Source organism: Cryptomeria japonica, chromosome 2 (assembly GCF_030272615.1).
Source record: "Cryptomeria japonica chromosome 2, Sugi_1.0, whole genome shotgun sequence".
NCBI classification, from domain to species: Eukaryota; Viridiplantae; Streptophyta; class Pinopsida; order Cupressales; family Cupressaceae; genus Cryptomeria; species Cryptomeria japonica.
In genome coordinates, this window is record NC_081406.1 from 617,050,704 (window position 1) to 617,076,299 (window position 25,596).

Here is a 25,596-nt window from a genome sequence, read left to right on the forward strand (position 1 = left end):
ATGATGATGAGGAAAGGTCCTCTAAAGGAACAGTGATATTGCCTATTCAGGTAGGACCAGTGCAAAAAGATACTATATGTCAAGTTTTAGATATTGATCTCACCTACAATATCTTATTAGGCCGACCCTGGATACATGAAATACAAGCAGTACCTTCTACATACCACCAGTGTGTCAAGTTTCCTCATGATGGACAGGAAATCTCCATATCAGCTGATCACAATCCATTTCAACATTGCAATGCAATGGGGGCAGCCCAAGACAGTTTGGTTCCTTATAACAGAGAAAAGCAGCGGTCTCCAACATCTGATCCACCAACCGTAAAATCCAACTCCTTATGGGGAGATTTCAAACAGAAAATGCAAATCAAAGACCAAGGCATGGGCGAATACTCTATGGAGCCTTTGTGTTTGACCAGATTGCCAACATCACCTAGATCGCATGGTTTACCTACTCTATCAACACATCTGGCAACTCAACCCATAACTAAATTTGATGCTACCTTCATCCAATTGGGGACTCTAGCACATGAATCAGAAGATAAAGATGTTCTTAACTAGCTATACAAAGATGAAGAAGAAGCTAATAGAGCGGCCGCTCTAGACATTGTTCTACCAACACACCTGTATAGAAAAGGCTACTTGATCATGAAACAAATGGGATATGGCGGTAAAGGACCTATTGGGAAACGCCAAGAAGGAGTCACTGAACCTATAGATCTTCCTTCACAACCTAGTAGAAATAAAGCAGGATTAGGTTCTAAATTCACTTTCCTATTGAAAAGACCGCCACACACAAATGCAAAACCCCAATGGAAAGAAAAGAAGAAATACAAAGAAGAATCATGGCAGGAAGCTCTCTTTGAATCAGCAGAAACAATCCGCAAGGCAAGAGAACGTCAAGAGCAGAGGATACATCAGGGAAAGCTTTTGAATCATAAGAAGGCCATATCTGCAGCAGTGGCTCATATTCACACACCAGTGGCTCAAGAACCAATCCTATCATCACAAGCACCCATCATTCCTCCCCGAGGAAGCACAATCTATGAACAAATCCAGAATGTAGAAGATGGATCAGATACAGAATCAACACAGAATGTCAAAATAGTATCTATCATCAAGGATTTATTTTCGCCATACAACATACCTGTCTACAACACAGATAGAATTTGGGATGATGACTATGAGACAGATTCAAATGAATATGAATGGGGTACCTGTTCAGATACTACTACAAATATCCCAGATGATACTGATTTCATATCCATTTCTCAAGAAGAACATAATGCAGAAGATAGACCTCTCGAATTTGGACCACAACATATCTATGATGTTCAAGACAACGAACAGAAATATTACGAACAAGTCTATGTAGAAGATGATACCATCGAAGACCTTGATAAAACCCTAAACTTCTTTAAAAACAAGACCCATCACGATGATAACTCTATTCTAACACTTACAGTAGCTGAACTTGACCCGCCCAATGATTCCTTACCACTTGTCTTCCCTGATCTCATCGACTGGACTGAACCTGAGACTCATGATATCCCAATTTTTCCAAATGATGAATCTATTATCCACTACCTATGTACCATAAATCCCAAAACAGGCTCTGCCAGTGAACCACATAACGACGTTTGTTCTTCAGGGAGTGCCAAGTCTCTCAGTCGCAAAAATGAATCAAATAATGAATCTAATGCTGAAAACCAGTCAAGGGCAGCAATGGATCCCAAAAAAGTCAAAATAAAGGACGTATCGGAGGGTGAAAACCTTTTTAAGGCACCTAACGATGGGAGACTTGACACTCTTCCTGAGTACTTTCATGAGCGATCGCCCATATTGATTGAGCCCACTCAATCAATCAACATTGGTACCACTGAAGCAGCCAGAAACATTCACCTTGCAGAATCTCTGACAGAGGAGGAAAGATCGGCATTCATCATCTTCTTTAAAGGACAACAAATTAACTTTGCCTGGTCATATGCTGATATGCCTGGAGTGGATCAACACCTAATCATGCATCACTTGTCCATCTCTGTGGGGGTCAAACCAGTCAAGCAGAAACTACAAAAGATGAATCCACAGATAGCACTCATGGTCAAAACAGAATTAAAGAAATTATTAGATGTCGGATTCATCCGACCTATTGACTATGCAGAATGGATTTCTAACATTGTTCTAGTCTCAAAACCAGATGGTAGTATCAGAATATGCACTGACTTCAGAGATGTCAATAAAGCTTGCCCAAAGGATGACTTTCCTCTGCCAAGTATCAATATAATTGTAGATCTCACAGCAGGCCATGCAATGCTCTCATTAATGGATGGTTTCTCAGGCTATAATCAAATCAAAATAGCTCCTGAAGATCAAGACAAAATAGCATTCACCTGTCCTTGGGGAACATACTGTTGGAATGTAATGCCTTTTGGCTTAAAGAATGCCGGAGCCACTTATCAAAGAGCAATGACAACAATATTCCATGATATGATGCACACATTTATGGAAGACTATGTGGATGATTTACTAGCGAAATCTTTCACCAGAGCTGAACATCTTGGCATCCTAACAAAGATCTTTGATCGGTTGCAGAAATTCAAGGTTCGACTCAACCCTAAGAAGTGTGTCTTCGGGGTTACATTAGGTAAGTTACTAGGTTACATTGTCTCAGCTAAAGGTATTGAAGTTGATCCAGCAAAAGTACAAGCCATCATGGATATGCCACCACCAAAGAATATCAGTCAACTTCGATCTCTCCAAGGGTGACTTCAATCAATCAGGCGATTCATCGCTCAACTAGCAGATAAAAGTCTGCCATTTAACCACTTGCTACACAAAAATGTGCCATTCAAATGGGAGACCAAATGTGCAGAATCCTTTTACCAAATTAAACAGTACCTGATGAATCCACCAGTTCTAGTACCACCAATTGCAGGAAAGCCTCTCATATTGTATATCTCAACGACAGATGTTTCATTGGGGGCACTATTGGCACAAGAAGATCAACAAGGAAAGGAACGCGCCATATATTACATTAGTAGAACATTGAATGGCTATGAGCTCAATTATACATTCATTGAAAAGGCTTGCCTAACAGTTGTTTTTGCATCTCAAAAGTTCCGACATTATATGCTAGCACACACTATCAAGCTAGTAGCCAAAATTGATCCTCTCAAGTACCTACTCAGCAAGGCAGCTCTCACAGGCCGATTGGCTAAATGGGTTATGATTCTCAGTGAATTTGACATCCACTACACAGAAAGACGAGCCATCAAAGGACAAGCAATTGCAGATCAGTTGGCTGAAGCATCGCTACCAGGAAAACAAACCATGGACATTGACTTTCCAGACAGGGACGTTTTTTCTCTCTCCTCCAAACAATGGACCCTATACTTTGATGGATCCTATACACAACATGGTTCAGGGGCCGACATTCTATTCATCACCCCTGAAGGACACACTATGCCGAGATCATACAGGCTTATGTTTCCCTATACAAATAATATGGCTGAATATGAAGCATTGGTCATAGGCATCAAAATGGCTGTCGAATGGAAAATCACAGAATTAAAAGTCTATGGAGACTCACAATTGGTCATCAATCAGATCAACAACAACTATCAGACAAAGGATGATAAGCTACTACCCTACAAACGGATGGTGGATGACTTCAAGCAGTATTTTGTGCACATCACCTTTGAACAAATACCGAGGTTAAATAACAAAGCAGCCGATGCAATGGCTACGATCTCTTCATTACTACAAATTCCAGAACAACAGAGTCGTTATGAGTTCCTGGTAGAGCAACTGTTCTCCCCCGCCTATGACCATTCTGAATCCCATGTTATATATGCCTTAACCGGTTCAGATTCTCCGTTATATGGACCAATATACGACTACCTCAAGCATAATATCTTACCCATTGACCAATCCCGTAACCAAAAACGTAACTTTATCTGACAAGCTGCCCGTTACACCCTTACCGCTGATACCTTATATCGTCGAGGTCTAGATGGTACTCTTCTTCGTTGTCTTGATCGTAATGATTCTGATTCAGCTTTACACGAGCTTCACGAAGGTATTTGTGGCACACATTCGAGTGGCACTACTCTTGCTAAAAAGCTTCTACGAATGGGATACTACTGGCCTACAATGGAGAAAGACTCATATCATTTCGCTAAGAAATGTCCTAAATGCCAAATCCATGGCAATCTGATACATGCACCAGCACAGGAACTACAACCATTTACCACATCATGGCCCTTTTGTCAGTGGGGATTGGATCTGGTAGGCAAAATACATCCTTCATCTTCAAATGGACACAAGTTCATTATAACTGCCACAGAATACTTTACCAAATGGATTGAAGCAGTTCCCATGACCACAGTGACTGGGAAACAAATTGCCTCGTTTATCCTAAATTATCTGATCTGCAGATATGGTATTCCAAGTTCAATCGTCACAGATAATGGATGACCTTTCAAAAACCAAGATGTGTAGGAACTATGTGAAAAATTCAAAATTCAGCATAGGTTTTCTACACCATACTATCCACAAGGAAATGGTCAGGCAGAAGCATCTAACAAAATGATCCTAAAAATCCTCAAGAAAACGGTGAATGATGCAGGCAAAGATTGGCACGTACAACTCAATCCAGCTTTGTGGGCCTATAGGACTAGCATCCGCACACCTACAGGGGCAACACCATATTCCTTAGTATATGGATCAGAGGCTATTTTACCCTTGGAGGTAGAAATTCCATCTCTTAGAGTCTCTTTGAAAGGTTTGATTCTAGATGAAGAGTATCGAGTCAACCGACTGCAAGAATTGGAACTATTAGATGAAAGACGCCAACATGCTTATACTCATCTCAAAGTATATCAACAATGCATGTGCAGGAGCTACAATCATAAGGTCATTCCTCGTAACTTCAAGGTTGGTGATCTAGTCTTAAAAGAAAATCCAAGAAACCAGCAAGATAGAGAAAAGAAAGGAAAATTTGAACCTAACTGGTTGGGTCCCTATGTCATCATTTCAGTCTATGGATCAGGTGCCTATCAGCTAACAAATTCTGAAGGAGATGTGCTTGATGATCCAACTAACAGCATTCATCTAAAGAAGTACTATACTTAAGGTAGCCTAGTGCACGGAAAACGCCAAAAAAAAAAAAAAAATAAAAAAAAATCTAGAAAAAGTCAAAATACAAAGTACAATAAAAACAAATGGTGAAAACCTGGTAAACAGGCACCCTTGTGAAAGGCCGGCTCCTTTATCTATATCCATGTCAGTCTATTCATCAAAACACTATCGGCCATTGCTCGACACTTAGCATCTATCCATCCAGGACATACTTAGCGTAGTCACTATCCTGAGTTATCCATCTGTTTATCGTATTTCACCATGGCTTGGAAATCACTATACATAATCATATCTAGACGAACACTCATCTAGGGGCATTAAACTATTCAAAAACTTGCAAACATTCAAAGACATTCCAACTATTGTAAAACCTCAGACACAGGACATCCAACAAACACACTTCATCGCAAACAATCAAAACACGAACAATACACAAGAAAATTAAAGATGGATGATTTTCTGAAGTATTAAATGTTGCATTATCGCATTAAAGTCTTGATTATTTTGCATGTTGAACTTTTTAAATAAGTTGGAATTTTCTCCTTATCTCATCAAAAGCTTCAAAGCCAGAGAACATGAGGAACTTCCAACATTTTCTTAGTCTTCTGTCTGGGAGGCGATCACTTGTACTGTGTGGATATTTGCCTCGAAACGTGATCCATATCACTGAAGGCCTGATTCCATTTCACACATATAAATGATCTAATCTTGTATGTTTACGCAATACGCACTCAGGTCGTCCTGGTTTAATTATACCTTGACGCTTGCGCTATCTTGCAAAAATAAAAAATCATGTAAATTTTACTCAGGTCATTATGGTTCAATTATACCATTATGCTTGTATAAATTTTCAACATATCCAAAAATCAAGAAAAGCTCCATGATGATATTTACAAAGAAAGCAACTAAATGGTTCTATCGGATGGCAAATACAGAATGAGAGATGATCCAAAAACAATTAGTTGCATATCATTTTACAATTAGTTGCATATCATTTTACAATTAGTAAGGATTTTCTATGATAACACTCTGATAACACCAGTGCAATAAACATTTCAAAGAACCCGATGTTGTATGCTAGAACCAAACATATTAAGCTGAAATATCATTTTTTGAGAGAGAAAGTATAGAGTAAAGATGTGTCATTGGAGCATGTATCTACTAAGGAACAACTAGCAGATGCCTTTACCAAACCTCTTGTGGGTGTAAATAATTATTCATCTTGGATATTATTACACCTTACTTAAGTTTACTTAGGAAATGCATTTCATAGTGTAGACGTATAAAAATGACCATATTCCTAAATGAATATTTTATATTCATTTCTCTATTTAATTAAATCCAATTTAATTAAATTATTCACATTCTTCTATTTTATTAAGTAAATTGCTCGATTTATTTAAATAAAATTCACTATACCATTTAATGAATAAATCATTTTATTCAATTAAATCCCCCTAGCCACTTTTAATTAAAATCAAATTTAATTAAAAGGTTATCCTAAATTGAATAAATCAAATTTATTTAATTGCAAACAAATTGAATGAAAATCAAATAATTCAATTAAATCCTATTATCTCTCCATCCACTTGCAAAATCCCAAAACCCTTTCTAAACCCTTCTAGAATCTTCTAATCGATTCTAATTAACCTAACCCTCCTCTAAACTTTGTCACATCCCTAAGCAAAGGGAGGTCACTTCTCAAATGACCCAAAGTCTTGGATAACCATTGAAGGTTTTCAACCTTCAACCACCAAAAACCCTAAAGTCTTTGAAAACCATTAAAGGCTTCCAACCTTCAACCACTTAGTCCCCAAAGTCTCCAATAACCATTAATGGTTATTTCAAACCCTCCCACATGGTTAAAACATTTGTTTTGACTCAACCTCTATCCAACCCAAGGGTCTCATCAGGCCATTAATGCTTTGACCATGATTATCTCTTAATCATTTGCACAAAGGTTTATCTTTGGATTAGATCCTAATTCAGTGGGTAAACCTAACTTAGACTTGACCCTTAGCCTTTAGATAACCATGAGGTCTCCTCAGGCCTTTAATGCCTCCAACCTCTTCTTTCAACCCAATCCTGTGTGGACATTTTTCACCATTTCATTGGTGCAAATTGTGCACATGGATCCCCAACTTTCAAACTTGGCCCTTGATTAAACCTTTCAATCCTGACCATCCATTTGCTCTGTTTGTGCTATAAATAGAGCTCTCATTCCTCCATTCTTAACAATCATCTTTCAAATTTGAAGCATCACACTTATGCTCAAATTGTTTCAAGCTTTCATATCATCTTATGCTCCTCATTTAGCCTCTTTTAGATCATAAATTAATCATGAACATGCATGCTAAAGTAGTTTATTTACCATTTTAGTTCAATCATAGATTAAATATAGTATGCTAGGATAGTATTCATACTAATCTTGTCATCTTATCATTTAGTTTATTGCATTTCTAGCATCTCATCTAGCTTATAACACATCTCATATTAAAAATAGTTAAGATCTCTCTCGTTCTCATATTTGCCATCCCTAAACCATTTTGCTCAGTAATCTGAGAGCAAAACATTGGTTTGAGGGACATTGTGAGATAGAGAACCATGGGACCCTCCTTGGGAAGCTGAGTAACGCATCGTTACTCCATAGCTTGCATCAAGAAGTCCTGTGTGTGTGTGTGGATTGGTATTTTACATATTTTTCACATTTTTAATTCTAACAACCCACTTTTCCACCATACACATAGTAGTTTGGGTATGAGACACTTGGGTGTTTGTGCCACATTGAGATAGTGTGTGTAGGAGAATTTCCACCTTTTATGGTGTTGATCTTGTTACTACTTTATCATATCCACTTATTGTGGAGTGATAATTCCACCTTCGGTGTGTGATCCACCTCATGTGGAATATTTTATTGTTTCTCCTACCTACCCACACATATTTCCTACCTACCCTTGTTTCTTATTGAGCAACATGTCATGTTTGTGTGCTCACATATCCATATAGCCTTGCCTATATAAGCAAGCTCATATTCATTGTAACAACAACTATTTGATCATTTTCTATTAATGAGAATACAGTTTATTCTTGTCCTATATTGTGTCTCTATTTTGTACATTTCATTGAGCTCTTGATTTTGGCAAAATCTCACATGGTATCAGGGCCATTAGAGCATCATTGATTCATCCTTGAAGAGGCATTATTGCGACATCAAGAGGCAAATCTAAGGAGCATCTTTTTTTGGAGGCGTCTTAGACCAGATCCGACCTCATCATTGCATCCAGGTGGCCGTTTCTATGATTTTTGGTTATAAAGTCAGCCTATTTTGGTGAGAAATTTTTTTTTCACAAATTTTGCTATATTTGTATGAATTTTGAAAAAAAATTCAAAAAAAAAAAATTTAATTTTTCTGCAAAAAAAAAAATTCTGGAAAAATTATGCATAAAATTTTTTTTTGTCAAAAAATAACAAAATTCAAAAAAAAAAATAATAATAAAAAATTTGTTTTGGGGGTTTGAAGACCTCCCCGTAACCCTCCGGTCTTTGCAGCTCCACCAGCGACACCACCACCGATGACACATCCTGCAACACCTGCCAGCAGCTCGACCTGGCGCAGCACCGCCCCGCTGCAACACTTGCTAGCAGCTCCACCTGGCGCTGCCGTCACGCAGCTCCCTTGGCAACTCTGCTTGCTGCCATTGGTGGCTGCTTGCCAGCCTACGCCGGCCCCGCCGACCCTGCCGACACCTCCCGTCGCCAACCTCGCCGATGCCTCTCGCCGTCGGCCCCGCGCCGACCCTGCCAACCCTGCCTCCGACGCCACTGCTGATGCACCTCGCCGTCGGCAACTCCATTCGGCCCCCTGGCGGGTCCTGACCCATCCACTGATTGCCACGTGGAGCCTGAGACCCCACCACATGAGTGCCATGTTAGCAGACGTAGCAACCTAGTTGGCTGCCACATCACTTGCCCAGTCACTGTGACTGTACCGCCTAGTCAGATTTTTCGGCTAGTCAAATCATGCCATGTTAGTGCCCAGTCAGTCGGGAAGTTTTGGCAACACTCATACAAACGTCAAATTTAACCTCGCAGTTTGCTGATGTCATCATTAAATTTTTTTTTGCAAACCCCTCTCATTGAGCTTTTTGATTTTGTAGTTCAACTTCAAATGGCCATATCTTTCTATTTTTTGCTCCTTTTTTGGTGCAATTTTTTTTGAAATGGGCTAGAATTTTGTTTAGTTTCACATGGTGGAACTATTTTCTGAATTTGATTGACACATTTTTCAGAATTCTCATTTTTTGGTGACTGTACCTATCCAATCTTCGTTTCTGCAAATTCTAGGTCTCTGTCCGGGCTCATACGAACTCCTTTTCAGGTGTTATTTTTTTTGAAAGTGCATTATTTTTTCTCTAATTTCATAATATGAGATCATTTTTCAGCAATTTTGGGTAAAACATTTACTTTTAGTATATGGTCTTATTTGGCCAATTTGGCACTTGTATTGCATATATCTATCTTACTGGTCTTTTTCATTGTAGTTATCAGCCTATTGGGGTAGTTGTAAAACAAAATCATAAGTACACCTTTCCATTGTTTGCAAGTGGCCTATTGTACACGCACTACATATAAAGTGCCAAAATCATCATTTTGGGGGGTAATTTGATTGAGTGAATTTGGGGGGTGTCTCTTGTGCTTTTGTGCTCTTGTGTTCCTTCCTTTTTTCTGCTATGGGTTCTTATAATTTTCCTCTATTAACTCCTCATAATTATGCTACTTGGAAAATTGATGCATGGAGTAAACTTATGGAAAAATGACTAACTCATTACATTGATGGAACTATTGTTGCTCTCGTTGATCCTAAGGTTGATCTAGTTGGTCACTTGGATTGTCTCACTAAAAATATCATGGCAATTGGTACCTTAAGAAAATATGTATCAAAGGATCTCATTTTTCATATTGAGAAGTATACTCTAATCAAGAATGCTTGGCAAAAGTTTCAAGACTTGTATGGTCAAGTTGATGAGATTAGGGGATATCAAATTGATAGTGATCTCACCATGTTGGATCCCAAGAACTTTGATACTATACAAGATTATGTCACTAAGGCAAATGAGTTGGGGGCACAACTCAAGGATTGTGGCATTGATAAGAAGGATACTCAATTGATATTCAACTTGATAGGCAAGCTTCCATAAGAATATGCAGCATTTGTTTCTAGTTTCCAAACCCATAGGATGACAATGGGTTCAAGCTACACAATGCCTACATTTGATTCTTTCACTGAAATGTTGATGATGGAACAAACTAAGTTGATAAGCATGGACATTCTTAAGGCTTCTAAGTCTCAAGCATTAGTGGAAAATCAAGGGAACAAAGAAATCAAGGAAAGGACAACTCAAACAAGAAGAAATGGCAATCGAAGCCTAAGGACAAAGCATCATGTTCTCCACAACAAGGAGATTCATCCTCTTCCAAGAGGGATAACTCACCAAAGAGGGAGAGACCTACTTGTGCCTATTGTAAGAATTTTGGTCATGAGGAGCATCATTGCCATTCTAAGAAGATTGATGAGCTCACACATGTCCTCAAAAAGCATAACATTGATTTGCCTAATGTCTACAAGAAGGATGATTCATCAACTTCCACTTCCACACATTCAAAAGGAAAAGGGCAAGCATTCATGGCTTCTACAAGTGGGAAGACTCATTCTTTTGGGACAAGAAAAGGAAAAGATCTTTGTGCTACTACCAATCATGATTCAGAGAGATGGCTTCTAGATTCCGGGGCTTCTCATCATATGGCATCTTCACAGTCAATATTCTCTACATTTGAGCCTTGCACCATACTATAGATTTTGATGGGCAATCCTACATATATGGATGTTATTGGGAAAGGATCTATTGACATTGGGGATAACTCCTTCAATGATGTGTTGTGTGTAACCCACTTGACAAACAATCTCCTTTCTATCTATCAAATCACACATGGCGCAACTAAGAGAGTTGTGGAATTCACACCTGAGTTAGTTTTCATTAGAGACTTGGAGACTAGAGCTATCATTGTGACTAGGGTGGTTGATCATGCATCTCAGTTATACTCCTTTTCAGATTTTGTTGATGATAATGATTTCACATTTGATGATTCTACACATGATGATCACACTTCTTGTGATGGTTCAGATTTTGAGGATAACTTTGGGCACTTGAACATGGGGATTCTCACATGTGACCCCGTTCTTGAGCCTTATATTTTATCTCCTCATATTGATATCACATCACCTATTGCACCTGATGATGCAGATAGTGCGATAGTTTTGACTTCATGTTATTTAGTGCAGTAGGATATTCATTGTCTTCCAACTTCAGATTCATCGGATGATTACTTGACAAACATTGCAGGTTTGTTTGTGGAATCCTACATTGCAGATCTGGGAGACATCATTGATGACATTCATCTTCTCTTTGCTGAAGATTATCCTTCTTCAATTGTTGCGAGAGAACTCTCTGACCCTCTTGTTCATTCTCTACATGATCATTCTTTTGAGGTTAACATGATTGTGGATACTTATGTATAGCAGTTGGAGGAGGTATCTTTATGTTTAGAGGAGACATGTGAGTCTTTGGGATATGATCTATATCCATCTCCACTAGATCTTGGAGTATCTTTTTCAGCAATGTGGAGCAGTTTACCACCTTTGGAGGGGGTATCTTTTAGCATTGACATAGGGACACTTGAGCAGTTTTCACAGATTCCTTTCATCATGAGTTTCTTTTATACATCTTCCCTTCATGATTGGGGAGACTTCATGGATACACCTTTGGTTTTTTTTCTTGCTAAGGGGAGGAATGTTGTTCAACGTTCGTGGAGTAGTTTCTTCATACATCATCGAGCTTCTATCATTGGTGCAGATTCCACATTGAGGGGGGGTTACCTAGCTTCTCTTCTTCTCTCATATGGGGGGGACGTTTTCCTCACATGGGGTTTTGTTCCTCACATTCTTTTATGAGAGTTCTCTTGTATATCTTTCATCTCTCTTTTGGGGGAGGGTTTTTTCCCATTGGGTTTTTCTCTCTTTCCCTTCTTTGTGAGAGATTTCATTGCATTGGTTTGCATGCATTTGCATTTGAACATGGGTACCTAACTTGGCCTCGTAGCGGAGACCCATCTTACATTGCTTAGTTGCATTGTATCCTTAAGTGCATTCCCCTAAGTTGCACTTAATGGGGGTGTTGGTGTAAATAATTATTCATCTTGGATATTATTACACCTTACTTAAGTTTACTTAGGAAATACATTTCATAGTAGTTTGGGTATGAGACACTTGGGTGTTTGTGCCACATTGGGATAGTGTGTGTAGGAGAATTTCCACCTTTTATGGTGTTGATCTTGTTACTACTTTATCATATCCACTTATCATGGAGTAATAATTCCACCTTCAGTGGGTGATCCACCTCATGTGGAATATTTTATTGTTTCTCCCACCTACCCACACCTATTTCCTATCTACCCTTGTTTCTTATTGAGCCACATGTCATGTTTGTGTTCTCACATATCCATATAGCCTTGCCTATATAAGAAGGCTCATATTCATTGTAACAACAACTATTTGATCATTTTCTATTGGTGAGAATATAGTTTATTCTTGTCCTATATTATGTCTCTATTTTGTACATTTCATTGAGCTCTTGATCTTGGCAAAATCTCACACCTCTACCTAAGGTTCCATTTGAATATCTCAGAGGTAAGGTAGGGGTTGTACCCCTACATGAAGTTAATTAAGGAGATGTGGAAGAAATTAGTCCTAGAGCTTATTGAAGATATTGAAGCATGATTTGTATAGAGTGGAGCTATTCCACAGGGGGAGCAACAAGTTGCAGATCGATGAAGCATGGAATGGTCACCCAGATGATATTGGTACTCACTTTGACATTGCTAACAAAGGGGGAGAAGAACTGTATAAGGGAGAATAACTCTATGATTTATGGGGAGAAGAACTAAATATGATTGATAGCTAGTTACTAGCTGAAGATATGAAGACAAGTTGAAGGAGAGTAATGAAATTGTGTTGGAGTTGTATTGCAACTGGTAGCGATGCACTAATGCAACCTATAGTGATGCAGTAATGCAACCGGTAGTGATGCATTAATGCAACCAATAGTGATGCAGTAATGCAACTGGTAGTTGAGCAGTGAAGGAAACCAGTATTGTTATTCAAGAAGAGTGATCAACTGGTAACCCTAACATGTTGATAGGTCAAACCCTAACTGATGGAGGTTGTTGAATCAATTATGATGATCTATGATCAAATGATGATTGGAAATGGAGATGCCACGTATGCATGGTGCACGTGATGAGTTTCAAAGTAGTTTTGGCACATAGAGATAACTATTTTATCTTGGGAATGAGCATATGCATAGCATGAAGTGAATAATGCATGATGAGTTAGAGGATACAATGTACGGTGATCCAGAAGCGGTCGATGTTGTCTTGAACAATATGCAACGATTGCTATGTAATCCAATGGTCATGTTTGAACCAATATGTATGTAATTTCAATGAGATCTTAGGTTTTGTGATGTGTTACTAACCTATTGTATTTATTTATAAGGTCAATGGGTTGTTTGTAATTGTGTTAGGAATTTTGTTAAGTGTGGTAGTGAGACTGCTGCCAAACCAGAAGGAGTGTCTGCAAAATGTTTTGAAGGAAGATAAGAGCATAAAAGGATCTGACTAAGCAAGATAGTGCTATTACCAAATCAAGCAAAGACCCTATTGTTCTCTAATAACTACAACAATTAAATCCACTAACTGGGTAAGCTTTAATAGGATTAGTGCTTTCTAAATCCTCTAACCAAGTGATCCATTAGTTTGGATTTGAAATCCTATATCGAGGTTACTCCTAACAGAGTATTATTGTCAATCACTTAACCAGGTGGTCCTTAACTAGATTTCTTCCTCACAAGACATTTTTGTAAAGATTCTAACAAGGCTTGGCTCCTAACAGGGCAAACTTGCGAAGAGTTCAGAATACTTGTGGGTATTCATTGCCACCATGGTTTTTCCAATTTAGGTTTCCATGTCAAAAATCATTGTGTCAAGTGGTGAATGATTTTGTGCGTGTTTTTGATATGGTTAATATGTTTAACTGGTAAAACTACTAAGACATGTTTACATGACTAGAAGTGATATGAAATGAGGTATTACTAATTTAAGTAAAGTGGTTTGATTTTTTTATTAAATGGTATGTGAGTTTAAGATCTATTACATTATATCATTGATGTTATAGTCAACCGTTAAGCTTGACAGTGCAGTAACAGTTTTTGTTATAGAGTCTACAACCGGTTAGTTCGGTGATTGGTTTATGAGTTGGGATTAAGTTTGGTGAAAGTTTAGTTTGTTTTCTATCTACTAATTCACTCCCCCTCTTAGTAGTTGACTAGATCCTTATTAATTCATCACATCATTAGTGTTTTCCTGTGTTCTTGTGATTGCACCTAGTGCAGCCAACAAAAAGGAACCTTCACTATCGAAGTCCACGACCCACCCATGCTTTGAGTTTCCCATCAAGGATGATATCCCTAGGCCATCTCACTATGTGAAGGGGAAGTGCTCATCTCAAGTTCCTTCATCTCTTCTTGCCTCTATATCACAGACCACATCAACGCCTCCTACCCCTCCACCTACTAGGGTGCTTGCCATTATGAATGCAGTACCCATTTAGGATGTCCCTCCTACTTCATCAGTTAGGCCTCCTGTCCTTGAGCCAATCTTGGAGCCTCTCCTATGGAGCATGATGGTCGTGATTCATCTCATCCTACGATTGGTGGTCCTCACCTCTGTCATCAACATTGTTACTATGAGCGTAAATGCTTCCGATAGGCCCAAGGTTGAGTGCATGATGCTACCTTATAGTTCACTGGTGCATCCTCTAGTGCTAATTTTTCAAAGCCTCTTCCTTTGGTGGCTCTCGCTTCTACCTCAGTTTTGGTTTCGCTTCCTACTACTCCAGGGACCTTTGATGACCCTCCCCCTAAGTGGGTGGAGGCCTTCATTTCTCCTTCCTTGGAGCCTTCGTTTATTAGTTCTTTGTTGGAAACTCTTCCCTTGTCCATGCCTTTGGATATGCCACATAAGCAGGTGGTCTCTAGTGCAGCTTCTACTGCTCCACTTGTTTTGTCACCCCTTCAGAATCATATCTTTCTTGGGGTGCTTCAGCCTATTATGGTTGATAGGAGGCCTAACACTCCTATCTAGTGCAAACGCAAGTTCGAGTAGGGCCCTGTCCTAGAGTTTTGATGTCGCCAACCAACATAGGTTTGTTCTTCATCCCTTCCTTTGCCTGCTTCCTTCTTGTTGGTTTTCCTGTTTATATTTGCATGACCAAGAAGGCTTCGTCTTCTCTTGAGTTTTTCATTTCCCCTCTTCCTGAGGCCAATAGTCCTATTCTTGTACCATCTTCTCCAAGTGATTCACCTTCTTCCTACCCGGAGGCCTGAATGTTTAGCTCCTTGGAGGAAATTTTGACCTTGTCTACGATCTTCACATGATTGTTGACCCTCATCTCCTCCGAGTGTGTCAATGAAGACTTTGTTCCTTCTTCGTCTCTTGCCCTCATAGCTGGTGAGACATGTGGTGAAGCCCTTGCAATAATCCATCTCCGAGCTTACCCCCCCTCCCTATGACCTAGATTGGGAGGAAAAGGCTCTTCTTGAGGACTATGATCTCCAACAGTCTTATCCCCTCCTAAGGGTTGATCATTAAGACTTTTATTTTTCATCTCCATCTACTTGTATGTGCGTATGGTTGTGTTTCCCATGCTTTCTTTATCTGTTTGTTCCCTCCTGGAGGACTTGAGTTACTTCGTAGGTACTTGGATATGGGAGGTTGATTGTTTTTATTAGTTGTGCTCTCCTAAAGGACCCGAGTTACTTTGTAGGTGCTCCGATATAGGGGATTTTCTGTCATACATATCCCTCTATTTGTTTACCTCCTTCTATCTTTTGTATCTCACTTTTCAATATTTGGGGATGATGCAAAGCATTGGGGCATTCTTCGCTTTCTTCCATTCTGACCCAAATTTTTATTTTATCTTTGTCTTTCTATGCTCTTATTCATATTGAAGAAATTTGGCACTACGACTATATGTCTTTTTGACACTGCTATGGGTTCTAATGATAAACTATTAGATTCCCTTGTCCTCTTGCATTACACCTTTTGATGTTGTGGACATTTATGTGTCACTATCTATTGCTGGAATTCCATGAAAACATATTGTTATGTTGACATGCCACAACTCTTCTTCTCCTTACAATGACATGTCTTCCATGCATATCATCCTTTTTGTATTTATGCCTTTATATTTATTCTTTTTCATGCATTTTCTCTATCATGTGCGCTTAGGTGGGAGAAAAACCACTTGATTTGTTCCAAAGATTTCCTACATGGGGACTAAACCAGCTTTCCAACATGTATCATCTTTCTTGCCTTGGTAGAGGCCAATCTACTATGTTCCAATTCCAATTTCCCTATCACATGGCAATCTAGAATGTCGCTACCCATGTCAGCTAACTTATCTACCCTATCACATGGTGATCTAGTGCCTCGCTACCCATGCTAGTATATCATTTTTCTCTATCATATGGTTATCCATATCGATGTTCCAATTTTCCCTATCATATGATTATCCATATCTTTGTTCCAATTTTCCCTATCGTATAGTTATCCATATCGACATTCTAATTTTTCCTATCATATGGTCATCCATACCAGCTTATGGTGCCCTATCATATGGCTCTCGACATGGCACATCATGCGAACCATATCGACATATCTTGTATAATGGCGACCACCCTATCTTGCATACTTTTGTCATTAGTGAGTTTCCTCCATCGTGAGGCTTGTTCTAGTTACACTTTTTTCCAACTTCTTTATCATATCTTATCATCCATTAGGCTAGACTACAACTAGCATCTTGTCTATGTTCCAAGTACCGATTTCCATTCCAAAATCCTAACATCATGTCACTAGGGGCAACTTCATCTGATCAACGAGCATCTGCTTCCCTATTGTGATATTTTCTCCTCTTCACCTTTTCGATATTTCCTACTTTAGCTTTGCATTCAGGTGAACTCACAAAGTTGGTTCCCACTTTTTGGTACGTCCTGATTTTTGCTGAAATCATACATTTTTAAAAAAATATAATGATTTAAGCTTTAAGAGGTCCCATTTGAAGTAATTAATTGAAGAGAGTTAAATCAAAGGCTCTTAGATCAAAATTTCTTTGATAGAACCTCTCTACTTCTAAATCATACTTGCAATGGAGTCTCCTTTGCATCTATCAAATGCTGATAAAAAACCAATTTTACATTAGCTTTTGGGGGGTCAAATTAATTCATTTAAAAGTTTCTTTTTTAAAAGTATTTAGTCCTTATTATAAGCTTTCCAAATAGTATAATAATATATTTAATTTCACTAATATATTTTTATTTTATTTCTTATGAATGTAGGTTTTTCACTAAACATGCACTTCTTTATTCAATGCATTGGGAAAAATAGTAAAATAATTCAAAAAAAATCTGAAAAATATCTAAGCACTAGGTATTGATGTTTTCTTTCTAACAAAAAAAAAAATTTGAATTTTGATATATATAGAACAAGTTATGTGTTGAAACATACACCTATATCTAAATTATAATTAGTCAAATTTCAAAACTTAATAAAATATAAAATATTCAACATATTACTATAAAACCAACTGCATGCCCTGGGTATTGATGTTACAAACCAAAATTCAAAAGAATTAAGTTTTTATCATTTATAGAAAAAAAACTTATACGTTTCGGGATACACATCACTCTTAAAAAATGTTGTTTGTTGTAAAAAACTACTTTTTGAGGGAGATGGAAAAATCAATAAAATTTTATCCAAATAAATTTAAAAAAAATATATTTATAATCTACAAACAAGATGTTAAAAATCACTTGTTTATATCATCTTCAAATTCTTAATGGTTTAAAAGTTATAGGTGTTGGAAAATGAAGGTTTTTTTCAAAATATTCATCTAAGTGTCAAAGTTGGTCAAAAAGTGGGAACCAGTATTGTGAGTTCACCCATTCCTTAACAAAGACATACTTGCTAAAGTGGGGGTAAATTGTAGAGTCGAAAACATCACCCTCATCACCTTTAGTGGCAATTGCGACATGTGGTGCCTCCCCCCACTGCTTGGAGGACAGGTTTGCCAACTTGTCCTCTTGTCCACTAAAGAAGTCCATGTCAGCTTCCCCAAAGGCTTTATCAACTCCGTCAATGTGATAGATTTGTAGACGTAGGTGCGACATAGAGATGTCCTTGCAACAGTCTACCGTGTTGCCAGCAAGCTAGCCAATAGGTAGTCATTAGGACGTTACAACCGGTGCAAGGAAGGAATCATAATGCCTCCATGCATGGCCAATGACATTCAAACTCGTCCCTTAGCCCATATCTTTGGTTTTGGGACATTTTCAAAGGATCTTTTGGTAGATTGAAGACTTTCTCTTGGATATTGAATCTCTTGGAGATACCACCACCATTGTTGCAGCATCATCAAGCTACCAAGTTTACCAAGCATGCCAATATTTGCCAAGTACTAGGGGAGTAATCTAACTCTATTTTGTATTTCTAATATCTCACTTATTTTTTGATTATCAAATAGCATAGCATTGTTCTTGCATTTTTTCCTACACTCTTCTTTATCATCTTCCTTTCTCAAGGCTTTTTGGGTTGTCTGTGGAGCTAGAAACACCAAAATGGGGGTTTGACTTAGGGAGACTCCAAAATACAATCCCCAACATTTTCTCTCTTACATGTGTGTAGTTGCAACTTCGTGAAGAGAAGATTACCTTGCGGGAGGCTTTATAGCCTAGATTGGTTGTGATATTTTCTCATTCTCTACTCTTTTTTTTATTCTATTTCATAATTCATGTTTTTCATAGTTTTCAATATTGTTTAGTTGTTTCATAAGTTTTATCAGCACGTTCAAGACTTACTGCCCAGACTCTGTCCCAGCTCCAGTTCATAAGTTTTGTCAGCACATCCAAGACTTTTTGCCCGGACTCTACACTCCATCCATATAGGATGACAGTGCACTGTGCTGGTGTCACAACTCTACGCGCTTGTCCCGTGGACTTATCTTAGCACCACTTTGCAGAGGTAATCAGAAGGACAATTTGTCTTTGAGGATTCGTCATTCTTGAGGTGACAAATTCCCTCCATTGCAACTGCATTTGCAGTATTTTGTAAGACATTATTATTAATATAATATCACCACGGTGTGATTTACCAAAAAAATAAAAATATATGTCATAACTCATAAATAAGTTAAAATATAAATAATACAATTACTCTTTAATGAGGTTTATATTATGAAGATGAAAAGATAATTATTGAAAACTTTTGATATGTTGGTGAAATAATATATATTATTTATGTACTAAAAAATTGAGATCAATTTTTATATTTCAATAGAACAAAATAATAAAATTATTTCAATTAATAGTATAGGCATCTTAAATGTATTTATTTAAAACATATGAACAAATATCAATTTGAATCTATATTTTTATTTTATTTATGTATTTGTTTCTATATTTTATTTTGTGTATGTGTTTGGTTTTATATTTTTATTTTGTTTATATATATTTTTAATTATTTAATTATTTGATGGTTATATCTTACTCAATTTGTGCCCATGAAATTTTCAACTATATAATAAACATTATTTCCTTGACTCATGACTTTAAGGAAAAAAATCATTAAATTTAAACTTTAAAAAAGTTCATGTCTTTCTTTTTATTGATATATATATATATAATGTATAAACATTCAATATTATATTTTTGTTAACATCTCATGCCATTGAATATTATATTGTAGAATGCCTGTTATGTTTAAACATAAATTTAAATAATTCTATAAACATATAATAGTTTTTATATTTTTCAAAAAAAAAAAAAAAAAATTTCAAAAATAAAATTGAAATTTATACATAAAATAAAATAATTTAAAAATCTTGGACACAATTCAAACATCATTATCAATAAAATAACTCTTAAAACAAAAATACTCATGAAAAGCATTTGAAACTATTTTATTTATTCAAAATCTTTTTATTTTTAGAGACATTGAGAGAATATTATATGTTGTTTATTTTGAAAACATTAGAATTATTATTAAATATTAATGTTTTGATGTGTAAATGACTAAGAAATTTAAATCAAAATATAATTTTCTTTATTACCTTTCTATTGCTTCTCTACCTGAATAAATAATGTAATAAAATAAAAATTAACATTTATATATCTATATCATAATAAAATCACCATTAATTAATATATTTAAAATATCTCTACTATTATAAATTTAACTAAAATTTAAAGAAATTATCAAACCTTAGATTTTAACATTAATAATACTCATATTAAACTATAAATATAAAAATTAATACAAAATTGAAAAATGTTTTTATAAAAACAAAATTAAAGTGATAGCTACACATATAATTATATTAAATCTTAATATAGGGAACCGTTACAATAAATGGTATATAGAAAGAATAGTGAAAATTATTTGGTCACGGCCTGATCACAGGGCCATATATCAGCAATCGGTGTTATATATGTAAAGTAACATAGAAACAAAAGTAAGGCAACGCAGAAATTCAAAGTTATGTGTAGAGGAGACATATAACATCAGTTACTAAATAGTAAATAGAAGCAGTGTCAAGAGGAGACACGTAAGCGCGCTATTTCAGTTCAAATTCACCCAGAACTCAAATCTCAACTCATTGGTCAAGCACTAGAACTTGCATAAATCCACCCAAACGGTACTCACGCCCATTTTGGTAACCATGGAAATTTCAATTGTGTCATCAAAATAAACATATTTTAGTCTTTGCGGGTTTGAATCGAATCCACCTCTGCAAAAGAACAATGATATATTCCTGAGACTGTGCTGTAATTTGAGCACTCAATCATCTATACAATGCCAGATATTTTTTATTCTTTGGATGGTGTTATTCATAGTATTGTGGATTTTTTCAACATATGCACCGCTCAGACTGCAGTTGGTAAACTCTGTCTCAATATTTTGGAATAATAGTGTAAGTACTGAGCCTAAACTGTGAAGGCTGGTGGCCGAGGCTTCCTCGTGTAATATAGTGGTCGGTATAAGTGAATTAACGGCAGTTGAAGTATGATATGGTAGTACTGCAAATCCATGATGAGCGGCAATGGGTAATGAAGAAGCATCCTTACCATGGATGGTCTCAACATTTATGGCTGTATACACACAAAAAGACCCCGATGCGTCTCTGTAACTATGTTTCAGCATCTTCTCTGTCTTGCCTTCCTGCAAATTCTAAATGCATTTAACTCAAGGCAAATGAAATGCAGGAAAACAATTGCGGAAAAAGTTCGAATGTTTATACTTACACTATAAACATCAAACAATGAAATGCAATTTGCAGGGTCTGACCCATTTCCAATGCTTGTGAGTTCCTTCCATTCTCCACATGATAATAGTTTGTACTTCACAGAATAAAGGACAGAAAAAATCTTAGAAAATGATAAACAAAATACAATCTAGAGATTCCAAATAAGAATCGGAACAGGTCTAATATACCTTTGATGCGCTTCGCTCATCCCCAAGAAAATTAAACAGTACGTTTGGGGGGACAGAAAGCTTGATCGAAGTTCCAACACAGACAATAACACCACTGGATTGTCCCACTTCGGAAGCGTTTCTTGTTGTGATTTTAATAGGGTCGTTGCTGGATTGTGAGAGTGCACTTATATTTGCGACAAATTGACTGCTTATGTTCTGCGCCAGTCTTATCATATTTGTCCGGGAAACAGCTGCAAACATTATATACATTACATATTTGTAGACAAATTAAAAAGACTTGCTTGATAGCCTGACTAAAATTCTACTGTTCTATTATAAAAAATTTGGGACCGATCAAAAACCATTTTACTTCAATATAAAACATGTCTTTTCAAAAATATGAATACCTCCTTCGCTGGTGAGATCTACTAGAGTTTTAAACCAACAGCATTGCCTCTGCAAGCATGTCAGCCAATGCTGGGCGCCAAAGGCCATTTCACTGTTGATGACTTGCTCAAATATTTTATGTACAATTTCAGCCTGCTCTATCCAAATCACCTGCATTATATTATAATGAATGATAACTGTTAGATATAAATTCCCACTTAAAGCTCTCATTTTTAAATAACAATGCAACAGATATATTACATATATCCATTTAAAGCTGCCAGGAAAAATCAGCTTATACTTAGATTCATTACAATTTCTTTGCTACTTTTATAGTTAGGCCAGTCGACATAACTAATAGAATACACACCTTTGAACACCCGTTAGGTATATCTTGTATAACACATCCGGACGGAAGCTTATGATAACATCCAACAGAGGGAGAAATACTATAGTTCAAATATTCTAGAGAAAAGTCTACCACTACCCACATTCCATTGGTCGGCTGCTGGGAAAACCGAAGAAAAGATATATGTCTAATGGGAACAAGAGGAGATAGAACCTGTAGCTCAGCATACATCTGCACGAGGACATACCATATTAATATTCCATCTCTATAAAAATATTCGCTTAGAAACCATTAATTTCTTTCTTTATTGAGACAGGCATTCATACCAGTTGAAGTAAACCATTTTTGTGACCACCAACCCCTTGAGACACAACTTGCAAGGTCTCTGCTCTTGTTACAATTAATGAAAACATTTTCTTCCATTTATTCTGCAACAACATATAGAAGATCCGATTTAATGTATTGCATATAGATTTTTTCTAAGTATCTAAAATGGTAGTGCATTCCACGGCTGTTTCAAACAATCAAATATTCCACCGAATACTTAAATGTGCATCTTCCAAACAGCTGGTCCAGTTATTGGTGGTGTGCACAATTAGCATCCAACCTTGTTATATTTCCAAAGTCTTATAAAACACAAAATATAAAATTTTATATTTAAGGGATCATAAATCTTGTCCATAGTAAAATTTGACAGACTCTTATAATCCAAATACATAAAAAAAACAGTAAAGAGACAACTGACCAAAAGCAAAACACCCACCAAATAAACAGTTATGGAAGTCACATAAAGTTCAACGGAATAGTTAACATCCGTCAAATTAAAATAATTGAGTTTTGGTTAAGATCTGGCAAAATTTAGAAACAGATGTAAAATTGAAATAAAAATAGAAACTAATTATCAGATAACATCAAAATCTCCAAATCTGAAATTTATGCCTAAATCTCATGATATAAAATAAGCATGAAGGCAAACAATGTCACACACATAGATCTATAAAATCTTGAGACTCTAGGGAATCATAACAGTGCAAGTTATAAGGAATTATTAGGAAAATATCATGATTTAGTACAGAATATCTCAATCTTTGTCATCGAACATGTAAAAATTGTAAGGATCCTAAATTTTTTTGAATTAAAACCTTAAAAATATCATACCACATCCATCAAGACATCAACCAATTCAGCTCCTGTGACAGAAACAATTGAGGCGTCCCTGCTGCCTTCTCTCTTCATGTTGCTGCTGAGCCACATGCCCTGAGGAAATGTTCCGTATAACTCATTCGTATTCAAAATTTCTATTGTACCATCCGCAAAAGGTTTCTTCACCCAAACAGGCTCGTTTGCCTCTACCATCCAGATAAATTCTTCAGTGGCCTTTCGCGCAGCTTGCATTGCCGAGGATTCATCCACTGAAACACAAGTGGGTGTGGGCAATGTAATCTGGTTCTGTCCTGAGCTTCCCTCTTCATGGTGTGAAGAGCACATCAACTGTGATTGATCTTCTCTAGTTTCTAACCAGGGGATTGTTCTTCCAACACAATTCGAGGCAACTGCTTTCAGTTTTTCAATCTAGAAGGCCAGAAGAGGATCGTCAGTGGACCAAAATAACTTGTGAAAAACAATACAAAACATAAATGCAAAAATCCCATGCAATTATTTTGGCAAACCTCCGTTCTTAAAAGCTCGTTTTCTAGAGCCAAGCTTTGCTGTTTGTAAACCATCTCTGTCATGAAATTAGATCCTCCGCACGTTTGACACCTGATATTGTGAAGTGTATTTCTCAGCGCCTGTCTATCCAGTCGGAATCTCTCGTTTTCCGAACGCAAATTAGCGCTGTCAGTACGCTCCTGCTGAACCTGCACCAAAATAATGCATTTTTCAACAGAAGATTATTCATATAGTCTTAATTGTTAACCCTAACTTTGAAAGAAAATATATATACTACCTTCACTTGGGTGCGGCGGTTTTGAAACCAGAATTTAATTTGCTGTGGTGTGAGACCCAGTTTAGTGCTTAGTTCTTGTCTGCCCTTTTGGTCAGGATGTTGCAACACCTTAAACACTCTGCAACAATAAAATATTTTAAAAAATAGTTTCAGTTTCATTTAGATCTGCAAGAATCAATGTTTTCAATTTAAAATCACTTAGAAATATATAAAAAAATTAAGCTTATGGTCATGTATAGATGAGGTAGTATTTGAACATGATAAATTGATATTTTTTATAATAGAAAGTACATTAGGTTTTCAGGGATCTAAGATTTATTATGTTAAAAATAGTAGATTTTTTCAATCCATGAAAATTTTATTGGATGTTTTTAGATTTGATTGTATATCGACATACAATCAAATCTAAAAACATTTAACATCTATTATGTTGATAATCTATTATTTCTGTATTAGATTGTGAGAGAGTACATAAGAAAAAGGAGAAATTATAAATTTTTATAATATGTAAATTACATCATGATCTTATTCAGCTTAATATATTATAAAAGAAATAAAACATAAAAAGTTAAAAATCTTACTCTTCCATTACTTCAACTTGATCATTGGTGTAACGAATATGTTTTCTGCCCAAATTCATGCTCTCTGTGGAACTTGCTCCGCCATATTCATTACCACCACCGTTTCTATCTCCTTCACAATTATCACTCATTTTTCCTTTTTTGATCAGTAATCCTCCCTTTAATCAAAGATTTTTGAGTGAAATGCTTTTCCTTATATAAGAGTTTTGTAGTAGTAAATTATAATTTATTTGGCTAGCAATCTTCTTTTTATAAGGAGGTTTGAGTGAATTCCTCTACTTCTTTCTAATGGATAACAATTATGTAGTAATGAATTATTAAATGTCACAACTTTCAATAAACTAATATATATTAAATATATATCTCCATAAGTGGCATCTATTTATTATTTATTTTTGGTTGATCAAGTGAAGAATATGAACATTTTCTCTATATATTTAACCAAAATGACTTAAAAAAAGGTTAGGGGAGCCCCAAATAAGAACTTGGAAGCATTGGTATTCTAGTAACCAAACTTTTATTGGGGATATAAACCAAACAATAAGATAACAA

At 36.5% G+C, this 25,596-nt stretch overlaps 1 protein-coding gene across 1 annotated transcript; it reads right to left on the minus strand.

The window, feature by feature from the left end:
- Positions 1-21,143: 21,143 nt before the first annotated feature.
- On the minus strand, positions 21,144-25,175 carry LOC131078715 (homeobox-leucine zipper protein PROTODERMAL FACTOR 2-like). The gene is made up of 10 exons (XM_058016487.2): positions 25,045-25,175; positions 24,464-24,581; positions 24,186-24,374; positions 23,674-24,087; positions 22,842-22,943; positions 22,537-22,746; positions 22,187-22,337; positions 21,798-22,030; positions 21,608-21,703; positions 21,144-21,524 (listed from the first exon to the last, which is right to left on the minus strand). The coding sequence occupies exons 1-10, from the start codon at positions 25,173-25,175 to the stop codon at positions 21,144-21,146; spliced, it is 2,025 nt and encodes a 674-aa protein (XP_057872470.2).
- Positions 25,176-25,596: the final 421 nt, after the last annotated feature.

Bases quoted from the DNA above. Each gene is read 5' to 3' on its own strand.
- LOC131078715 (XM_058016487.2), bottom strand. From the start codon at position 25,175: ATGAGTGATAATTGTGAAGGAGATAGAAACGGTGGTGGTAATGAATAT. The intron at 22,944-23,673 runs GTATGATATTTT...ATGTTGTTGCAG, and splicing joins TTGATGTCTTGATGGATGTG to AATAAATGGAAGAAAATGTT. The intron at 22,338-22,536 runs GTGTGTATTCTA...AATATAATGCAG, and splicing joins TACCTAACGGGTGTTCAAAG to GTGATTTGGATAGAGCAGGC.